Source organism: Amphibalanus amphitrite, unplaced genomic scaffold, assembly GCF_019059575.1.
Source record: "Amphibalanus amphitrite isolate SeventyFive unplaced genomic scaffold, NRLGWU_Aamphi_draft 000263F_arrow, whole genome shotgun sequence".
NCBI classification, from domain to species: domain Eukaryota; kingdom Metazoa; phylum Arthropoda; class Thecostraca; order Balanomorpha; family Balanidae; genus Amphibalanus; species Amphibalanus amphitrite.
The window spans coordinates 69652-92010 of NW_024881758.1; the positions used below are offsets into that span (position 1 = coordinate 69652).

Consider the following 22359-nt stretch of genomic DNA (forward strand, 5'->3'; position numbering starts at 1 on the left):
AGCATTGCGTAAACATTGCAGAAAACAGGTGACAGTTTTAAACCATTGACGCTGGTCTATGCAGCGCGTCTACAGCGCATCTCTGTAGGCGCTCAATCACATACATATGAATTACAGTTCATCATCAATCGTAACACCTGCGGTCTGTGCGAACAGAAAATCTTGCCGGGCTCCATAATCGACAATCGACAACCACACGCTCTGGACCAGCCACCCACCTTTTTTGAGCGCGTAGTCGAGCACCTGTTTAAGCTCCATCCAGTCGATCTCCAGGTCGTCGCCGGCGATCTTGTTGAAGAACTCGCGGACCATCTGGTCGTACTCGGACTCCTCCTCCAGCTGCGGCTTCACCTGCGCCAGGGGAGGGACGCGGTGGTCAGGGAGGGGTCACACGGTCCAGCTGGTCATGGCCCAGGCCTGCTCCCCGGTAGCCGGGCTCAGTGACTGGTGAACTGGCTGAAGTTACTGAGAGGATGCTGGCGTGAGAACTCGATGAAGCTGTTGACGCTGGTATCTACTAAACGAACATACTCCCTCGGCTTCGTATAAATTACGATGATCCCCATTGCAATATCTGAAAACCTAGGCGGTGATAAACATTCGCCTGGCTAGGAAAGAAACTGAACGATACATTATAAATGTTCCGAGTCCCCTAAATGACTCATCGCAAATGCTCAGGTAAATGACAAAATATCGTCCTACATAATCACACTATACTGGACTGGTCTATATACAAATACCTAACGACGATATACGAATGGGTGATACGTTACCTTCGTGATACGAATGAGTGTGTGGAAAACTAAGAATCCTGGGAGAACCAAAAAAGTGATGAATCTCTAAAGGATACGCATTACGCACTACACAGCGATTTAGTGACAAAATAAGTAGGCAACGTACCAAGAAAGATAATCGGTAAATGAATCCCCCAAGACATGTGACACGGTTTCAGCTATGGCCTATGGTTAACTACGAATTGCTTAGCGTTGAATTTTTTTCTGGCACCCGATAGCACAGCGACCTAACGAGTTTGTTCATCATAGGCATAAGCGGCTCCCACGAGCAGCGAGACAACTAAACCTGCAACGCCACCCTTATAGCAGAAGGAATACGGCGGAATATAATAAAGCACAAAGCTCTTCGCCCAAGGAACAGCAAAACTGAGGTAAACTTGTTTACATTTCAGCCTAACAATGCATAGCGACAGGTAGCTATATTTTGGGAGGCTAATTAAGTTTGGAAGTCTGAGCCAAATGATAACCCCATACATCAAACCGAAACGGGACGCAATTACATACGCCCAACATGACCGAACGCATATATAACATCCAGATACCACCGAATCGAACCATACGACCACATGCCAGCGGAGCAGCCCCACTTCCCGCGGCATGCCAACGAGCTAAGCTAAGCGAGCGAAGCGAGAGGAGCCCTAGCGGTGCCCCGGACTCACACCGCCGGGCTCGCCGTCCCGAATGCCCAGTCCAGACGCAATCTGAAACCGGTGCCGGGGGCGCCCGGTTAGGCCGTGTCGAGGGAACAGGGGGTCCAGCCGGAGCGTGTCGACGGGAGATAGGGAGTTCAGGCAGTGATGTGAGGGGATGAGCATTCAATTCGTGCTATGGAGCGAATGGGAAGTCGGTAAGACAGTGTTGTGCGGCGACCGGGAGTCCCGATTGGATGTGATGTGCGGTGCAGTGAAGTTGGACTAACAGTCGGAGAGGAATGACTAGCTCTGATGCATTATAGCTCGGGTGCAGGGCGAAGGGTAGAAACGTGATGGAGACGTGGTCGGTCCAGCGACAAGCTGCTAAGGCCACTCAGTGCAAAAGCCGTCAGTGAAGAAGGCTATTAGTGAAACAAAACGTCTTCGATACTCTAGTATTTTAGCTCATACGTCCACTCTAAGCTTGCATAAATCAGATGCTCACAATGAAAGCTGTTATTCATTTCTAAGAGTGAACTAGGGTTATACAGTTCTCTAGACAAGCATGCAAGGAATAAAGTCAAGCCTAAGCAGTGATGTCCTAATCTATCAGGGTGCATCACATGGTGACACCAAAACATTGCCGAACTAGCCAATCGTAACAACCAGTAAAACGCCTTTTGGACGAAGAACGAGCGAGCGAGATAGTGAGCCCTGCACGTGCGGAAGGGCGAGAGGGTACATCCAGCGGGCTTGCGCAAAGCACCCTTCTAACCGGTCGCTAGCGGTGTACCAAATTTGAACGCAATCGGCCCAGCCGTTCCTGAGATCTGGAAGCGGCATTCTGCACGTGCGCACGTGCAAACGGGGTCCAAACTGACTTTTGCACGGCACCCTACTAACTGGTCCCCAACCGTGTACCAAATTTGAGCGCAATCGGCCCAGCTGTTCTCGAGATCTGGAAGCGCCCCCTGCACGTGCGCACGTGCATTAGCACCCTAACCGCAACACATGGGAATGCATTGCCTGGTGGGTGCCTACCTGTATGCCAATTGCCAAGTTTCAGCGAAATCGCCCCAGTAATTACCGAGTTATTAAAATGGGAACAAATTTGACACCTCTTATTGTTGTATTTTGCACGTGCGCTGGGGGTGACCCACATGCATCGAGAGTATCCTATTTTTGGTAGAAGGGATGCTGCTACCCTACAAAAATCACCGCAAGTCAATCGCCCAAGCGGCTGCTGAGATATGAGCCTCTCAAAATCACTACTTTTGCAGGACAGCTTGAACACCCTTGACTTTTCACGTGGCAAGTGCCACGACGGTCACTGAGGTGTATCAAAAGTAGTCAATTACGGGGTAGAAGGGATGGGGCTACCCAGCAAAAAAGACCGCATGCCAATCGATCCAGCGGTTGCTGAGATATAAGCCTCTCAAAAGCGTTACAGGCCGGGCCGGGCCGGGCCGGGCCGCTCATACTGAGATTTTTCCCTTATATTGAAAAGACTCGCTTCGCTCGCTGCGCTCGCTCGCTAGTAATCAGGGCATCGCCAAAACCGGTACCATCCAAAAACGCTTCTCAAAAAAAAAAAATGATCGCATGGTCGTTCATTCAAGGTCTTTCGCTCTTGCCTTCCTTCCATTCCTCCCGATTCCCTTTCTCTCCCTCCCCTTTCCTCCTCCACAACTCACCGAGTCGTCGACGCTGCCGGGGCCGACCTCCTGGTCGTTCTCCTCCATGTTGTTCTTCTTCTCGGAGAAGACGCGGATGATGAACTCGCCCTCTTCGTTCGGTTCGAAGGTGCTCGGCACGATGCAGTAGCTGCCCGGCGGTAGTTTGAAGCGGCACGACACCTCGCGCAGGTTGATGAAGCTCGGTGCGCGCGCCACGGACGAGTTGTACCGGAAATAGCTGGTGTCCAGTGGCACGGGGGAGCTCTCCGGGTCCGGCACCTGGGGAGGGCCGGGTGGGTCAGGTCACGTGAGGCAGTGTCAGGTGACAGGTCGGGTCAGGTCATGTGATCACCTAAACTTTCTTCACACCACATTTACGTGTAGAGATGTTTCAGTAACTGCGCCCCTCCCCTCCGCATGACAGTGATGGGATAATCAGTTATGATAAACGTGATATCCAACACAACTACTAAGCTCAGTGCATGCAATAGATCAGGCTGCAACAAACTTTTCGGTAATATACATCAGTTCAAATCTCCTTTCCATCGAAACTGTTCAACAAGCAACGCATCATGTTCCACAATTATCACGTGACACCGATTGCAAATTCAACTACACCAAACCTAACCTACCCCTATAGCCTGACACCATTTGATCTTACGTGGTAGATGGCGAAGCCGATGGTGAGGCAGTCGAGGCCGAGTTTGCGCTGGGCGCGCCGGTTCTTCTGCATCAGCGCCACGATGACGGTACACTTTTCCTCGTCATCGTCCTCGTCCGGGTCGGCAAGGTTGATGACGTACTGAGGGTTGTACGAGAACGTACCTGCACGCGGGCAAGTGGGCGTTATTTGACGCTCACGGGATCAGACAATTAGAAGTCGCGTGCTGTTGATTATTTAGGGGTTGACAAACACTGTTTGGCAATTAAGAATTTACTGTGGGTCTGGAGTGTATGTAACTATACAAATTTAATAGATATAAATATAAATTTTGGAGAAAATTATTCAGACTAAAAAACTTCGACATAATTAGCATACTAACTTCATGGCACACTGAATAAGCAACCTATCCCGAAAACATCCAAGTCACACCCAGCTGCTACTCATGCTAGCCAGCCAAAAGTCGAATCTGAGTCTCTGCACCATCCCCATGTCGAGCCGGCGACTCACTGATGTAGTTTCGGCAGCCGCCGGCGGTGGCGCCGCGCACCCAGGCACCCTCGAACACCGACATCTCCCAGCGCTTCGTCTTGTTCTCCTCGTCGTCTTCTTCGAGACTGTCCGGGCTCAGGTTGCAGATCTCCAGACGCTAAAACAAATATAGGATAGATAACATCGTGCGTCTTCGAGATTGTTCGGACTCAGGTGGCAGGTATCCAGACGCTATAGCGCTAGAAGGCGTGGTTATATCATGTGTCTTCGGGACAGTCTGTACGGACTTGACGACACAATGTTTCGTGGCAATAAAATATGTGCCGTAGGTAGTAGAACTGTTGCCTAGCGAAACGATTTTAGCGACATTGTCGACATTAAATGACAATGACACGCTGACTTGGAGCCCGGTTACTGGATAGGCCGCCGTACCTGGAAGTTACCGATGAAGTCTTTGTAGGTCATCCAGAACTCTCCGTCAGCGTCGAAGGTCAGGCCGATCTCCTGCCGGGACTCCTCAGGGATGTACTGCCACTCTGGAGACCTAGGAACAACACACAGATTCTCAGTAAGATACATCAACGTTTTAACATTAAAGCGTACAAGAAACAAGCTCCTAATAGTTGTCTAACAAGTCGTTAGAGAAAACTTAACACTTCCATCCCCCTTCCGGGGAACGAAGCAGAAGATATCGTTATAGCTTATCCATGTCATTTGTTTGCAAACTCAGTGGCGGCACAATGTCGCACTCACCAGTTTCCAGTGCACACATCACGCCCCCTATCCCCCCCGTCTCCCCATATTTCCCTCCCACCCTATTCCACTCACGAGTCGGAGAAGGCGCCCTTCCACTCTGCCTCGTTGCCCCACGGGTTGCGCACGCGCACCATGGGAATCTGGCCGCTGACGCGCGGTGTCTCGATGTCGGCCAGGCAGACCTTGGTGATGGAGTAGGCGTGGCCGCGGATCAGGCCGTTAGAGAGCTCCGCCTCCAGTACGTTCGGGTCCGGCTGTCACACGGAGAAAGGGAGGGAGCTTGTGAAAGCAGATTAAACCATTTCCAACTGAGCAGGAATGTCACATTTTACAAAAAGAGACTTAAGAAAACAAACTAAAAAGTCATAAAATGAGACGGTTCAATTACTGTGGCTGATCCAAGTACCAAAACTACGAAAAAGGTACAAAACCGCTACGAAAATCGATAGCTAGTCAGCAATAAAATCGTAGTGCTTATCTCTCAGCACACTTAAGCTTCCTTGGGCATCACAATCTCCCGGTATTCAGCAAACCCATGTGCACACCCACCTCGATGGAGCAGCCCATGAGCGACTTGCGCTCGTCGGCCTTGAGCAGGATCTGGAAGAGGTTGTCGGGCGCCTTGTCGATGTCGTACATCTCGGTGACGCCGCCGCTGAAGTCCTCCATGGCCTCGCAGGTGGTGCCGCCCTTCAGCGACTCGTACGAGCCGTGCAGTCTGAAGGAGGCGGGGTAAGGGGATGGGATGGGTTAGATATCGAACAAGAGGCCCATGGTCATGACTCATGGTATTGTGAATTGCTGAACGGGAGGAGAATTGTTTGAAGTGTTACATTAAGCTTATCGAGATTAACGACTTAACGTGATTAAAGCAGGCTCAATGACTCAACTCCTATTGAAACAATGACCAAACCTTAACAGAACATTGACGTCCGATTGAGCAATTCTCAATGATAAGCCAGTAATGTCTATCCTGTAATGCACCGTGCCGCTTTATCAACTATCTTATGCCACGGCAAGTGTTATACTGTTCTTTGAATCGTTGGCAATATTCCTACACTTGTCCCTCCGTATCTATCTCTAGAAAGTCAGAAGTCCGCACTCACTTGGCGTAGGCCTTCTCGAGGAGCGCCGACCAGAACTCGTTGTTATCCTCGGAGTGCATAAACACCAACTGGCCGTTGTAGGTCGGTAGGCGGTCATCGACCACAACGTCCACCCACCGGCCATACTGCCAGAACCTGGTGGTACGCGAGGCGGTAAAGACACACGTCACGTGTCGACCTAGGCTAGGTCGCCATGGGTTTGACAAAACAGTCACATGGCACGAAGTCACGGGATAAGGCAAGTCTCTGGGTCACAGGGCCACAGGTCAGGGACACGTCACCAAATCACTAACAGTGGTGACATATTACCGTGAGCAGCGGCAGACAGTACGACATCACCAACCGGGGAACGGTTTCACGTCACATGATGCGGCTATAAGTGGCTATGAGAAAGTGCGACGATATCGTATGTTGAGCTTTGATTATCTTTCGTAATATCTTGGTCCACTTTTAGCGGGTCCGATATGCTTCAGCGATACTCTTAACTACAACTCTTGCACCAAAGAGTGAGAGGTATGGTGAGCCAGCAGCGTAGATTGTGAATGATGACATTCACAGTGACGTCACCAACCTCGCACCGCACTTTATCGCGATCTAGACACAGTGTCACCTTGGTAAAACTCTGATCGTGCTGATTAAGTCGTCACGCGTTAGTATAACTGCGCTCGAGCGGAGGAAAGTGTGAGCGGGGTGAATCGGCCACCGCCACAGTGCAGTTTGCGCACAAACGAGGTGGCGGGGAGGGGGGTGCTAGGCTGATACCGCTGTTGAACTGCAAAACGGAACACCCATGATAACGATAGCAGGGAATCACCGCATTATCATCACAACAGATGTGACACGCCATATTGCAAACAACTGCGCCACAACCCATTATTCATGCAATCAAATTTGCTGTTGATTGCTCACAGCTGACTTATCATCTCCCAATCAGTCCGGTATTCTCTTGCAATCACCGGGCAGGGACTCGTCACTCAGCTATTTGCCAATGTCTCACACACGAACGAAGCTCACCGGAAGTGGAAGATGCCGGCGTACTCGTCTTCGAAGTTCTGGTTGTCGGGCACGATCTGGGCGAACAGGTCCTTGTTGAGGGTGAGGTTGGCGACGGCTGCCAGCAGCCAGCAGTCACCTGCCGGGGAACAGAGGGAATAGTCAGACCGGGCGTGACAGATGTCAGAACAGAAACCAGACCAGAGACCAGACATCAGATGGACGCGCCAAGGGCCAGACCGGAGAGACCGGAGGGCAGATTAGACAAACAAGGCCCTAATACCCTAACAGACAATCGGTGAATATGTAGCGGTGACAGGCGTGTCACGCGCGCATAAATAGCGTTGACACTAAAAACTGTCCACCACAGTCATGACTCGCAACGTCACACCTTCCATACTGAATATAAGAGGGCTCCACGGACAGGCTAGAGTAAACACACGAATATCCGAGCCTTACAGAACCTGGCACAAAAAAGCTCTTTACTCGTCAATAATAAATCGATGAGAGTGTCGATAGAGGCGCTAATGACTGAGGGTGTTAACAATGACGGTTACTTCCACAACACCACCCGAAATGTTAGCTGAATGAGACCACCTAAATGAGAAGGGAACACAAGCATCCAATCCCGACTGATTTACGCCCGCCTTAATTGTTATTTCGTTCTCATCCGCTGTCCATGTGCTATGTTTCTGGGGTTCGACAAGCTCTTCTATGATGTCAGAATGCTTACCCAGTTCTCCCTGTTGTACGTCGAACCGGGAGGCGTCTCTGGAGATGAACTGAGGGTTGCTGACAATCTCCTGTGGGACACACGATGAAATGGTCAGGAAAATGAAATCCATCGTAATGCACCCAGTTTTCCAAGAACAAGTACCTATCCCCATAGTGGACAAATTAAACATTATCGTACCAGACGACGTGGTCTTTGTTCCGTTCTACCAATGTTTCGCACCGTCTCACCCGGCCGTCCAGTCCCGTCCTATTACATCCCACCCCGTCTTATTCGGTATTCCATCCCATCCCTTCGTCCCATCCCACTAACACTGGGTCGGAGCCAGTCGAACGGTCTCGGCGGCGACTTGGAGAAGAAGATGGAGCAGTCCTCGGCGGCGAACTCGGGGTCCTCGAACAGCTGGCCGGAGCGGAGACACTCGCGGCGCAGCTTGTCAAAGTCCTGGACGGTGCCGCGCGGACGCAGACCCGAGCCGCGCTCGTTCATCTGGGGGCGGATAGGTCAGCAGGGGTCAGCAGGGGTCAGCATGGGGTCAGCATGGGGTCAGCATGGGTCGGCAGGGGTCAGTAGAGGTCAGCATGGGGTCACTGAGCCTGAGGAGAGGAACACGGGTCATTGGGGATCAGAAGGTCAAGCAAGGTTCAGTGAGAATCAGCGGAGGGGGTCATTATGAAATCAATAGGGGAGACCGGGGAGCGGCGGAGGAGGGAATTTCAGCGAAAGTCAGCGTCAGCAAGGCTTAGTACGAGCCAGTACGGGTTACGGATAAAACGTTTATTTTGAAGGTCTGCTGAGGATAAGGTATAAGCCAGTAGTTACATTGTGTTTTACGGTCCCATGCGTACGGAAAACGCTGAAAGCCTTTTTCTGGGTACCCAATCTTAACTTCATAAAATGACCATCGGTCACGTTGAAGTTACAACGATGCCACTGAAGACATACCCAAAAGCCAAAGTGATATAAAATAAGGATAATTAGACACACCGGCATATTGATCGTGTTGGATGTCATGCTAATCCATTGGCCACCGGGCTCGTTAAATTATGATGGGTCAGCGGTTATCACAAAGCCTATGTGCAAGCACAGGGAGGCTCCTAAGACCAGCAGGTGCAGAATATTTAGCTGCAAGGCTAGGTGCCAGGAATATGTGTTCACTGTTTCTGGTTAGAGCCATTCGCTAGAATATTTTCCATCACGTTTCGGTGAGTTTATACCGCTGTCAAAAGATGGCCAGGGATTTAAAAAAAAATAGTCCGAACCTTTTGATACGAGGGATTCACAAGGACAGAGCCACCGCTAAGCGAGGCTTGTTGCGGTGACCCTGCCTTCTACCCTCCGATCGCACAATTCCGGTTCTATGGCAGAATTTAGAGTCCAAAGTTTAACGTGTGCACATAGCCGCGCACGGCCGGTCCCCTCACTGACTTCGCCTGGCTACGGCCTGCCACCAACCGCAACCATACCTGTCAGGAGGCCCAAAAATGTCAAGCGCCCGCCGCGCTTCGAACCCGGACTGTTATACCCGAGAACGCGTGCTCTCACCGCGCGGAGTCCAACGCTCTACCAACTGAGCTACGGGACCGGCATTGAGACGGCATTGAGACTACGGGATTGAGAAGAAGAGAGGACACAGGAGGGACACATTCGAAACACTGCGGATAAATATTGTCAAAAGGTCCCGTCTTTATAAGCGTTTTCATAAAGCAGATACTCTTATCGCGTACTCTGCTGATGGTAGTAATTATCGCAATTTATGGGATCATTTAGAGCTGACCGCACATACCGGCACAGCCTGGGCGGCCCGGTGGGCCCGTGACATCCGCACTCGACAGGGCCGCGGCGCGTCCAGCCGTCCTCGGGTCTGTCTCCTCTCCCGACCGGCCTCCAAACGGCGACCGCTCGCCGAACGAGGCACCACCTCCAGCTCCAACACGGCAAGACCGGCGGAGGACTCCGAAACGCCATGACTGACACGGGAGTTTATGAGAGAAGGCTCTTCCCCAGAGACACGAGCTTCAACTAGTGGAAGTTCTGATCGCGAGACATGACTCTCTGACGGGATATCGTCTCCCGATTCACGGCACTCATTCCGGCGCGACTGCTCTGGTGACTTAGTAGATTCCACGGTCGAAGCGGTTCTCCCAGAGACACGAACCTCTACCGGCGGCATAACCATTCGGACTGTCGCCTCACCAGCTCGACTGCTGTGGCTGTTTGGGTGGCTGCGAGCAGTCGCCGACTCACTGTAACAATACACGTTTTCCGTTCCTCTCATCTCAAGTTCACGGTCCAAGCGCACATCCGGTTTCGTCTCTCGTTCCGCCGGCTTTCCGTCCCGCTCGTAGCGGGGCAGCACATCCGGTCTGCGCTCCTCGTGGGTGACGGGCGGCGCATCCTCCCGCTCTCGGTCGGACCAGGCAGGCTGACCGGGGGTCTGCGAGTCAGACGAGCCGCCGAATTTGGCCCTCAGCCGCTCCATGTTGGCGCTGAGTCTGCGGCTGGACCACGGCGCCGAGCTGCGGTTCAGCTTCACCGAGGGAAGGGCAGAGGACCGAGCGGTGCCGTCCTCTGAGGTCGCCACACCCTGTGACGACCTGACGCGGGTGGTGACCGCCAGGGTCTCACGAAAGACGTGTGCTCGTCCACTGACGGCCGGACTGGCGCCGCCGGACGTCCAGCGCCGCTCAGACATGGTGCCGAGATACGAGTCTGCGGCAGGCGACTGCAGATCTACACTGATAACTTAATAAGTCTCACGATCTTTTCACTCAAAGCGTCACCGCGCCATCCGACCACACGAGAACAGCCACACGGTTCTGAAAACGTGAGCGAATCGCGATGACACTCAGCACAGCCAGCCGATCGAGACGGCAGTTATCGACGGACTAGTGGAGAGGACTGCGCTCGGAATGTTACACAACGCGAGCGGATGTGTCAGCGTGCGATAGCCGCCCCCGAGCTCCCGATCCACTGTGCTCCCAGAGATCCACCAGCACCCAGCGCGGCCGGCCTGCTCTCAGCCAGTCGCCGCTTGGAGTAATTGTAAGCACAACTCCCGGTCTGAGCTGAAATCCCGCTTCATAGGACCATCAGGCAGTCCGGCGACCTTCCCACGGGCTGGCGGTGACCGGTCATACCGATATCATATCGACACAGAGGCCACACACCACATTTCCCACGAAATGAGCGAGAAGCCGATAGCGCTATCACGTATGTACGTCAGCCAGATACGGGACCACGCACCGGTGGAACGGTCCCGATATAACCTGTGTCCACGGTCGGGGGCGGCATATGTGCGCGGGAGTGACGGATAAGCGTGAATCGACGCAAATAGGTGGCCTGAGGGTCAGGCAATTTTCCATAAACAAATTTGCGGGAAGGCTGTAGTGTAGGAAATTGTGCAGCAAAGCTTCCAGTTTGTTTCCTTCAGAACCGACCAAAGCTTGCTTAACTCTGATTAAGCTTTGCAGATAGACACTAGCTGAACACATTGTGCCAAAATGTCACCGCATTTAAATATCTGGGTTCGTGGGAAATGCAGTGCCAAAAACAAGCAAGGCAATTTTTATTACAATACCACGTTGCATTCCTTCCGTGTTATCCATTGTCACGTACCTAGCCTTCCTGGCGGTTGGACTATCATCACAGACTGCCTATTCCTTGACCCAGCTCATCCACGATTCTCATTCTCTGACACGAAGCCGGCTAAGAAACATCATCTTGCACAGGGCTCCTACACATGCAAAAGCACCACGACACAACACGCCTGGCAGAGACGGTGGTCCAGCAAAACAGCCAGCGGCACCATTAGTATAATTACTGCGTGCATACCAGCATGGGTATGTGGCACGCAACAATCGTCAAAAGGTGCCGTGACGTCCGAGAAGTTTATCAATGGCTCAGTAACACAGACATAGTGGTTTCCAGTGGCCACTGGCCATCAAGCAATATGATAACACAAAAATGAGCTTCAAGTCGCGCCGTTATTCCATGCAGTTTTATTGGTCACTGCGTTGAGGTTCAGCCCCTACTGCATCTTAAAAACTAATTTTTCAGTGACGCTGTATAAAATTTAAACGCTGTGACATGAAGCGTTTTAACGTCCATGACTATGCCGTTTCTTGGGCGAAGCCTACCAACAAACTTCACACTCAGTCTACTCAGTCAGCATCAAGCTGCTCGCATAGTAACCACGTAGGCGGAACTATTGAACAGTTGTGGCCGGCACTCGCCCGCCACTTTATAGCCACGAAACTCCTGATTTCGGAAATGATCGGATGCATTTCTAACTCCAATCACCGCCAAAGTTAGCACGCTGGGATAGAACGGCTTTTCCAGGAATTCATCTCCGCCCGCGAGTCACTGTGCCATGCGGTGCAGCCTACCTTCAGGCGTTTACTACTGTTGCCATCTAGTGGCGAGAACAAGAACCACATACGGCCGCACGCCGGGCGTCGGCTATCTACGGGTGAACCACTAAATTTGAGGACACATTGTGAGGACACGGAAAACCTGAAACAGGCAAAGACATAGCTATGTATACATGTAACTTACGCTTCGCCGAGGCAGGTAATTAATATGTTCCGAGCTTCCGAGGAACGTTTTGCAACAACTTTGGCCAGCTTTTTAGCGTTAGCGAATCTTTGGGAACGAAACGTGAAATGGTTCGAATATACAATTACTCATTAGTCATTTCTTAAATCGAAGCAAACAAATACCTAGAGTTAACCTAATTTCCGATGATATTTTGAATTCGGTGCGGCTTTCACAAAATGGACTTTCTTTATGGCTAGCTATGCGTGGCAGGTTAAGAAAAAGACAGAAAAACATTCAACGTAATGATAATCTTAAATCCATGCAGCTTATTGAAAAATGGCCATTCCTATGTCCTGGAAACACTTATCCTGTTCGATTTGTCCATTGCTAAGAATTACCATCTGAACTTTGGACTTCGAGTGCAGTGATTCCGTAAATATCTGACAAAAAGTAATGTCCCATCCTCTTAAAAAAACACAGATAAGAAGTGTTGATGACGCCCGTACCAAGGTCATCGGGCAATCGATTCATAGACAAAGGCTAGCCTAACTATAATTTCAACTCAGCAAGGTCACCCATTACCCCAACCGCTACATTTCACAATGATATTGAACTAAGAGGGAACTCCGAAGTACCACAAAGACCGCCTTGACGGGTCTAACCGTCCGTTATTCCTGTTCAATGTCTCCTTCGCCTGTCTCCGCCGACGGAACACCGACGCACGGTGTGTGATTCGACCAAGGTCGGGCCTGGTCTGCTCTCTCTGAACGGTACACGACCGAGTGCTGAGCGGCGCATAGTGTTGGAACGCCTGCCTCCAGCAACGAAAGACGTTTTTGAAAGAGGAGTGAGTGCAATGCATTGAATTTGGCGTACCGTATTTTCAATTTTATCACTTTTCTTACACGGATTTAAGGAAAACGGTGCATATTTTCCCTGTGGGGTGAATAGCATTCGTAGTAGCCTTCCACAAAGAAGGAAAAGGTTTATGGGATATAAATAGCAGCTTCCTGCTAGTTACACAAAGCGTTAAACCCGGCATCATGAAGCCAGCACATGACTGATTCAGATGTAGTGGATAAGCCTTCTTTGCAGACACGTTTAGCATTCGTGGAAAACACCTTTCCAGGATCCCGGACTTTTCGACAAAATGGATGTGAAAAATACGAGTAAAACCGTTAACTCCGTAGTTCCTCTCCAGAGCTATTAGATGGACGAGCCGATAAAAGTCGGCCCGGTTTGAGTTATCCCAGGCCGTGCAGTGCGCACTGTTTACACCATCGGACCGAGTCGGGCAGAGTGCGTTGGCAGACCGACACAAAATACAGCCTAACGGGGCCTGCACCACCAGCGGACGCCAGCTGGTGCGCTATTCAATGATGAAGTACGTTAGGTGCCACAAGCTCTCCACATCATCTCCATACAATGTTGCAAATGCCCAAATTTTAAAATCTAATAAATTATAAAACAGTATACCACCCGAAGCGATGGCGAGGTTTCACTTACGCGGAAAGTGGGTTTGACGGTTTCAATCTTCAGCCGCATTGTGCCGGTATAGGTATATCACAGATGGACTAAATCACGGTCAATCACAGCTGGACTTTATCACACTGGTCAGCTTTTCTACTGCTCTGTCCACTTATAAGCCACCTTCATAAGTGTTCACCTTACCAGTTCTTGATCTGCATTTTTCCCAGCAGGTAAATTCACATTTCACAGCCTTGGCGTTACCCTGTTATATCTTCAGCTACAACGCTGCAAATCGCAAACGCAAATAGTTATGACGTCCTAACCAGTTTTACAACGGAAGTCTACTCTCAGAGTACGCAAAGCTATAAAATCGTCACTGCTCACTATGTCACAAGTCACCAACTCTCACATAGCCCTTCACAAACCCAACCATCCGCACGACCGTCCCTGCCACTCTATTTGTCCTGTCCGCACCGAGTCTGAGCCAGTACTGAGGACCGGATCCAGCGCGGCGCTGAGCGTTCGCAGAGCACGCTCGGAGCGGGCTGCGTCGAGCGAGCGGCGGCCGCGCGGCTCAGACCTTCCTGCAGTCCGGTATACGTGACGAAGGTCAGTGTCGAGCAGCCATAACGGAGCCGTCACGATGTGACACTTTGCCGGGCGAAGTTTGCAGGGGAATGGCTCATGTCAGTCGCCTAACGTTACAGGAGCCGTAATGGGACATCAGTTGAGTCGTCGCGGGAGTAAACGTAGCACTAAAATGTCCAATACAAGTTATTGCCCTAAAGTCGAATACAAGATATGAGGTGGCATTGGAAGACCCATGACCCATTAGCAGGCCGTCACAGCAAATGTCATGTTTCGCGTCACGTAAGTGTGATAAGCCCCGAATCATGAGTCGTTGTGCTCGACTAAAAAAAAAATTGCCGACTCGACTCATCATTCAACTTAAGAATGCCCTGACTCAACTCTGACTCAAACAAGGAGCTGATTTTTTCCCTTGACTCGACTCATGACTCAAGCGGTTCAATGAAAATATGAGTTGACTCAAACTTGACTCAATTTTTTTTGTTGAGTCAAGTGTGTTGACTCAAAATTGACTCAGATAAAAAAGTTGTTGAGCGGGGGGGGGGGGTGAAAAAATCCGGCAGCAGGGCCAGGCCTAGGTTGTTAACCCGCGCCCCACTGGGGGGGGGGCTATTTATAGCCCCCCCTCCCGTTTTTCTGCAATAACTTCCAAACCGCTTGACGAATCGACGCCAAACTTCCAGTACCTTCGGCTGCATCAATTTGACACCTTGTGTCAAAATTTGAACTTCGTAGCTACCATAGGTCGGCCGGAAATGACGTCAGAGTGACGTCATGTTCGTCCGATTTCAACGCAAAACATTGAACCACGGCAATCGCTCCCAAGAGCTCAGTTTTTAAGCTAGATCCAATTTCTTTGCATGAAAGGACTCAGAATTGACCGCGCTATCAAACTGCTATCTCGGATTTTCAAAATTTTGAAAATTTCGAAAATTTTATATAATAATATTCAAAATTTATATTTTTATATTTTTTTCAAAAAGTTTTTGACTTTTCGAAAAAAAAACCGGAATATATGTGACAGAACGCATGATTATGACTAACTCTAGCAAGTTTTAGCTAAATATCTTCAAAAATGGCCAAGTTATACGCATTATTGCAAAAAATTCACAATTATCAATTTTTTCAAATCAATTTTTCAGTACGTATTTGGCATCGTACACCAATATAAATGGCACCATCGTGTTTCTGAGCTCAAACTGCATCCAATAGACACCTTTTTTGTTGAAAAATTTCAACTTCAAAATTTGACCTTTTTTGACCTGAAAGTGACCTGACCTAAGCTAATTTCGACTCAAAATGACCTTGAATGACACAGACGACATCAAATTCGAAATCTATGGTCTAAATGGACCGTAAAACATGTGTCACGTGACCGATGCATGATATAATATTTTCGTGACCTCTGATGACCTGACCCTGACCTGAAAATCAAAGTACAAGTTTGGTACCCTCAAGGTATCTAGAGCATCTGCTCACGAGTGTGGAAACCAAAAATGAGCCTGATCTGACTTGTAAGACGGCGGCCAGAGCCCAAAATGTGAACAAGCCAAAGTGCTAATAATTTTTACTTTGACCTGACCTGTGACGTCATCGGTGACCTCGAGGTCAATGAAATTAGGTTTCGCTCGACAGTTTTTCCGGGGCTATCAGACGCCGTTTGAATTTTGACGATCGGCCCAGTAGTTTCGGAGTTAGGAGGGGGGGCTATGAATAGCCCCCCCCCCCCCAGTAGGGCGTGTTATACACAGACCCCAGTGGGGCGCGGGTTAAGCGGGGGGAGAAGGAAAAACTTATACTATATATATGTTACAGGCAAAGTGAAAACTCGGGCATTTTGCAAAATGCCTAGGCAATTTGCAAAATGCCTGACCGGCTAGGCATTTTGCAAAATGCCCAGGCAATTTGCAAAATGCCTGACCGGCCAGACATTTTGCAAAATGCCTAGGCAGTTTGCAAACTGCCTGGCCCACCAGGCATTTTGCAAACTGCCTGAAATTATTTTCTCAGGCAGTTTGCAAAATACCTGACATCGAACTCTCACCAGCGACGATGCGTAAGCATTATTGTAAGTGCCGCCTACAGGGGTAATCACAACCGATACGCACCAAGTGGGAGGACACACAGTGAGATATTCTCCGGGTAGCCTGCCGAGTTCAAGGTCACTGAGCCCCAGGCAGCGGCCCGACCGCCGCGCCGGCTGCCGGGCGCCCGGCGCGGTTTTATCGGTAAACACGCGTTAAACACTGTAATGTTTCTAAGAGCCCTGATGACTCTGGAAATACTTTGGGTGGATATTGATCAGAAAAGAATGTTCTTTCGATGTATGATAGTTTGATTGGCGAGCCACGCCTACATTATCAATGCATTGTGACTGTGTAAAGATGAACACGATGAACATGTCCGTACTCCGTTGCATGTAAAACTTGTAATTTCTAAGCGTCTTTTTATTATAAAATTGTGCACGTGAGTCGTGGATGACCAAAAACTTGCTTTTCTGGAAAAGCCACATGGTCTTGTAGTCTATGGAATGTATCTCATCTCACTCCAATACATGTTTTTAAATACTGTTTTCCTGAAATGTACCAAAAATGGCTGATTTCTCAAGATATAGACTATTTCTTTCCACGTGACACGTGATTAACAAAAATGCTTATTGTATACGCTTGTCTCTGTTCTATCGATCGCTGGCAACCCCGTGTCGCTGCGGCCCTCTGTTGCCGTGATGTAAGTAAGCACGGGAAGCGAAGAATGTCCGGTCAGTATTCGGCCGGTCGCCGCGTTTTTCCGCGCCCATGTTTTTTTTCTGTGCCCTGCTCCGCGCCCCATCGCAGCATTCATACACACGCACGGCTACAACTCCGTATACGAAAAGTATAGGGAGATGTTGGCTCAATCTACACAGTCCATTCAGTAGTGGTTTCATCTCGACGGAAGTGGCGCAAGACGTGGGCATAGGTATTCGTAAATATTGAATGTGTTTGGGGATCAGGCACATGGGAACGACTTGGTCAACGCCTGTGGTAAACAAAAAGGTAAAATAAATCAATCACAAGTCAGGCATTTTTCAAAATGCCTGAGCCGCCAGGCATTTTGTAAACTGCCTAGGCAGTTTGCAAAATGCCTGGTGGGTCAGGCAGTTTGCAAACTGCCTAGGCATTTCGCAAAATGCCTGGCCGGTCAGGCATTTTGCAAATTGCCTGGGCATTTTGCAAAATGCCTAGCCGGTCAGGCATTTTGCATATTGCCTAGGCATTTTGCAAAATGCCCGAGTTTTCACTTTGCCTGTAACATATATATTGTTTCTAAAAAGTTGAGTCAGCTGACTCATGTTCCTAAATGTTCTTGACTCAACTCAATGTCAAAAGTTATTTTACTAACTCAACTCTGACTCAACTCAACACCGTAATATTTTTGTCCGACTCAACTCTGACTCAACTCAACAGCTCAACATTTTATCCGACTCGACTCAAATCTGACTCATTTGAGTCAGAGTTGAGTCAAATTTCTGACTCGACTCATGAGTCAAGCACAACCCTGGCTCCAATCCAACAGAGGGTGAGGAGTTCCTACTCCCTATCCTGTGAGTCCTAAACCAGAATCAACTAGATATCTATATAATATGGAACCACGCGGAAGCAAAACAGCTTGTCATCTTCGACCACTTGTCACAAACAACTTCTCGTGGAGCGGCCACAAGAATGCGCTCGTACGCATCTCGACCTTCCGAAAGCCCGCACACCCGCACGCACTAACACGCCGCCTCTCCGCGACAGGCACACCCCTCTCGGCCGCCCCGGGCGAGTCGCCCGCCGCGGAGAGCGTCCCACTGGCGTCTGAGCGGCGCCGGCCGACAGATGCGGGGTGTGTGCCGATGACCGCCGTGCCGGGCAGAGTGACCTATCGATCGGGCCCGACCAGAGTCCGAGCGCGGCGAGTGAAGTGCCCGCTGGGGGTTGATTGTTGGGATAGGAGGGGTGGGAGAGGCTAGTCAGGTGCGTATCAATAGGCGATGACTGTCGCGTTCACCGAAGAATTGCGCCATCAGGGAAGTTTTATATCAGTTCTACCCAGGGATGCGGAGCCGTGGAAATTTCAGACGGCTCCGGCTCCGGCTCCGGCTCCGGAGAAAAAAATCGGCTCCGGCTCCGGCTCCGGCTCCGGGTGAAATGTCATGGCGGCTCCGGCTCCGGCTCCGGCTCCGAGTAAAATGATCCGGCTCCGGCGGCTCCGGCTCCGGCGGCTCCGGCTCCGGCTTCTACGCAGTACATCCCCTATGCGATCAATTAAATACGGGTGGAAGAAAAAAGGCGATGGGAATGGTACACGTTGCTTCTGTATTTGTATAACAAGGCTAGTTTGAATACCACATTGTTTTACGCCTTGTACTGTCAAACCGAACTAGGTAAATAATTGTTTCCTCTTAAGAAAAGGAGCCGGAGTCGCCCCCTTTTTTGACGGCTCCGGCTCCGGCTCCGGCTCCGGGCTACATTGTTTCACGGCTCCGGCTCCGGCTCCGGCTCCGGCTCCGCATCCCTGGTTCTACCGCACTAAGCACTGTCGGAAATGGCGAATCAACAGGTAACCGTACCGGCCGATGTGACTGGTGAGGGTCTCGGTACGACCAGGGCGCCCTCTGAAGAGAGCGCCACCGTAGCGGACAGGTGCCGGGCGGGGTGCAGGGTGTGGTCCTCTCCACCAGGGGTCGTCACAGGACGGGTAACGGGCGGGGCACGGTGTGGGGCCCTCAATACCAGGTGTTGAGCCCTCATGTGAGAGTGAGTCACCCAGGGTTATCATAGCAGAATGCCGAAGCGGAAACGTTGAATCGATATCGAAGTGGATGGTTAAATCACTATCACTATCAGCTGATAAACCGATAGCTCACCGAATACCTAAGGGTCTTTAACTGCATGAACAAGACACTCATATGAATAATGCCTCACATTGTTAAAATGTGTGACGATATCGTCACCTCCACCTCCACACCATTGTCATGTACTGGTTTCAGCTCGTCGCTCGACTGCAGGGGCCCGCAGGGACAGATACTCTGATTGCTTACAGACAAACAAACTGGCGTTCCGGCACAAGTATGAGGCCCAGGGAGTCTTGTAGAAGAGCTCACTATCATGTCCGTTACATGTAAATATTTTGTTGTTTTGACGAAACCGCGTTCAAATAAACATTCATGGACCATGAGACACAGTTCCAGCCTATGACAAGAGGCTGAAGAGAGGGAGAGATAGACATATAGAAAGAGAGAGTGAGAGAGAAGAGAGAGATAGAGAGAGAGAGAGAGAGAGAGAGAGAGGAGAGAAAGAGAAAGAGAAAGAGAAAGAGAAAGAGAAAGAGAAAGAGAAAGAGAAAGAGAGAGAGAGAGTAAGAAAGAAAGAAAGAGAGAGAGAGAGAGAGAGAGAGAGAGAGAGAGCGAGAGCGAGAGAGAGCGAGAGCGAGAGCGAGAGCGAGAGCGAGAGCGAGAGCGAGAGCGAGAGCGAGAGCGAGAGCGAGAGCGAGAGCGAGAGCGAGAGCGAGAGCGAGAGCGAGAGCGAGAGCGAGAGCGAGAGCGAGAGAGAGAGAGAGAGAGAGAGAGAGAGAGAGAGAGAGAGAGAGAGAGAGAGAGAGCACCTATTGGTGACTGTTAGACTGTCATATGGATGCTACCGAATTAAATTATCTTTTAAGGAAGCATAGGTATGCACAATGAACAAGGTATCAATGGGAATCTGAATTTGTCATCACGTCAGACGGCATTACGATAATGAGTTATTGACCGCACCGCCGAGGCCAAATGTAGGTCAGCTGGATTGCCAATGCGATACTTGTGGCCGTTTATACTTTTAAATGTACACGTAAAACTATACATCCAACCAATAAATATACCATCGTTCCGTTTCCACACTCATTCAGCGCGTCATTGTGATGATAGCGGAACTGCGGAGCACCTCTCCGGGTGACCTCACTGTTTGGATTCATGGCCCTCAGAATAGACGTGTTTACAGGCCCCCAGCCGCTTACCGGGGCGGATTTCTTCCCGAGCCGGCGGCCGATCTTGGAGCAGAGGCTGGTGAGTTTGGAGCCGATTCCCTGGCTGGTAGAGGTCACCTGGTACTGGTAGGAGCGCCGGTAGTGCAGATGGGTCGGGTCCTCGCACCAGGTGTGTACAGAGGCCGGTACAGAGTTCTCCACGGCGACCGCCTCGACCTCGGCCTCCTGCACCTCCTCCACCAGCTCCTCCTCCACCTCCGGCGGCTCCTCCATGTCCTCGGCCATCTCCTCCTCCTCTACGGCCTCCTCCTCCTCCTCCGCGGCCTCCTCCTCCTCCTCTGGCGCTTCCTCCTCCTCTGAGGACTCTGAGGACGAGCTGGAGCTCGAGTCCTCCTCGTCCTCGGACCAGTCCTCGCGATCACCCAGCAGCGGGTGGTCGGTCCCCTCCGCCGCCGCCACGCCCTCACTGCACTCGCTTCTTGCGCGCATTGTGGCCAGGAGCCCGTCTATCAGTCGATAGCACCTATAGCGTCAGCGCACCCACACATCAGTCCCGGACCCGGCGGCCGATTGAATTGGAGCACCTTATCGGCTCAAGTAGTCGCACTAATACTCTGGTGATCCAATGCAAACTGGTGTAATGGTCGAGGCCAAAAAGGCACAGTTCACCAGCGGTCAACACGGCAGGGTCCTCTCAGCTGATCCACTCCGGAAGAGCCAAACTTCCCGTGCCTCTCAGAGGGCTGCCACCGAGGCGACGGCACGCGGCGCGTGGTGCTGCGCTGCCGTGACCCTCGGAGCCAGCAATCCCTTCACCGGCAAGGTCACTCCGGCCGCGAGTAACTGAGGTGACACACTTTCCACCAGTCTCCGCAGCACCACTCACAACACTGGAACGAAGCGCCCGGGGCCTCAAAACTCACACCCGCCCACGCCCCCGCCAATGCGTATCTTCGCAGAACTAGAGTGTGATACTGATACGTCCGTCGTATCACACGCAGCGGAGCCAGCTGACTAGCCGGCCCCGCCCCGACCCCTGGCGGGCTGGTGCTGCACTATCCCGACAGAGGCGCACTCAGATCCAAACGAACCTCGACCGGTAACCTTGAGAGGAGCCGTCCGCAGACTCACATCAACACAGACGGCACCGGCACAGGGAGAGGAGGGGAGGTTTCCTCCCAGCTCTGCCAGACCGGACGGAGTGGGTTTGGGGAAGATTAGATACAGGAGGGCTGAGATCAGCAGGGCCGGAATGGGAGTTATCGCTGGCGGACCACGTCGACCGTCATCAGCCGCCGCTGGAATCCAGACAAGAGAATGGAGAGGGAGAGCGATGGAGGGAGAAAGAGGGGGCAGGAGTCGGGCGGATCTATTCAGCCGACAGATTCAAGGCCCACGGAAGCCTGAGATTCCAGGCTTAGTTTTCAGAACCCAAGATTTCTACATATATCAGAGCCCAACGAATTCGACTTTCAGTACCTTTTTCCTCTAAAATATCACTACAAAACCAAACATCAATAGACGATGGAAACAGGAATCGAACACGAAGAACGTAACTCGTATCCAGTAAGCGACTATGCACTGGCTCAAGCACCTTCCATCCATCGTAACAAGCTGCGCCCTTGGCGCATGTCTCGCCGCATCAGTAAGTTAACCACTCGTTTCCTCATTAAAGTGCCCCTCAGAGGCCACTCACGAGAGCCGTCCCTGTGAGCGACTCGCACACCGCTCCTGCCACCGGGCTGCACGGCTCCGACGACAGACACCGTGCAGACACAGCCCCGGGTCATAATGAGTCAGCGCACGATCCCCGACACGTGCCACGTGATACGGGTTACGTGGCGCACGTCGGCCGGTGTGTCACCGCTGCCGCCCGTCAGACAGGTCTTTGTAGAAATGTCGGGACGCGGGTGGCTATTCCGGGCACCGCAGTC

General features: G+C 51.1%; 1 protein-coding gene across 17 annotated transcripts in view; it reads right to left on the reverse strand.

Moving 5' to 3' along the window:
* LOC122386800 (calpain-B-like) overlaps positions 1-22359 on the reverse strand; it is a 52186-nt gene that overhangs the window by 2702 nt on the left and 27125 nt on the right. For 7 of the 17 annotated variants that reach the window (XM_043376425.1, XM_043376423.1, XM_043376413.1 and 4 more), the window contains 11 exons: positions 8156-8332; positions 7844-7913; positions 7132-7249; positions 6118-6252; positions 5561-5729; positions 5084-5265; positions 4688-4799; positions 4274-4412; positions 3764-3927; positions 3121-3381; positions 219-351 (listed from right to left, as the gene is read on the reverse strand). In XM_043376425.1, coding sequence (XP_043232360.1) covers positions 219-351; positions 3121-3381; positions 3764-3927; positions 4274-4412; positions 4688-4799; positions 5084-5265; positions 5561-5729; positions 6118-6252; positions 7132-7249; positions 7844-7913; positions 8156-8332 — 1660 coding nt within the window. Of the gene's footprint in view, positions 1-218; positions 352-1453; positions 1496-3120; positions 3382-3763; positions 3928-4273; positions 4413-4687; positions 4800-5083; positions 5266-5560; positions 5730-6117; positions 6253-7131; positions 7250-7843; positions 7914-8155; positions 8333-20455; positions 21438-22359 lie in introns of those variants that run through there. The other 10 variants (XM_043376422.1, XM_043376418.1, XM_043376421.1 and 7 more) reach the window with 4 other exon arrangements.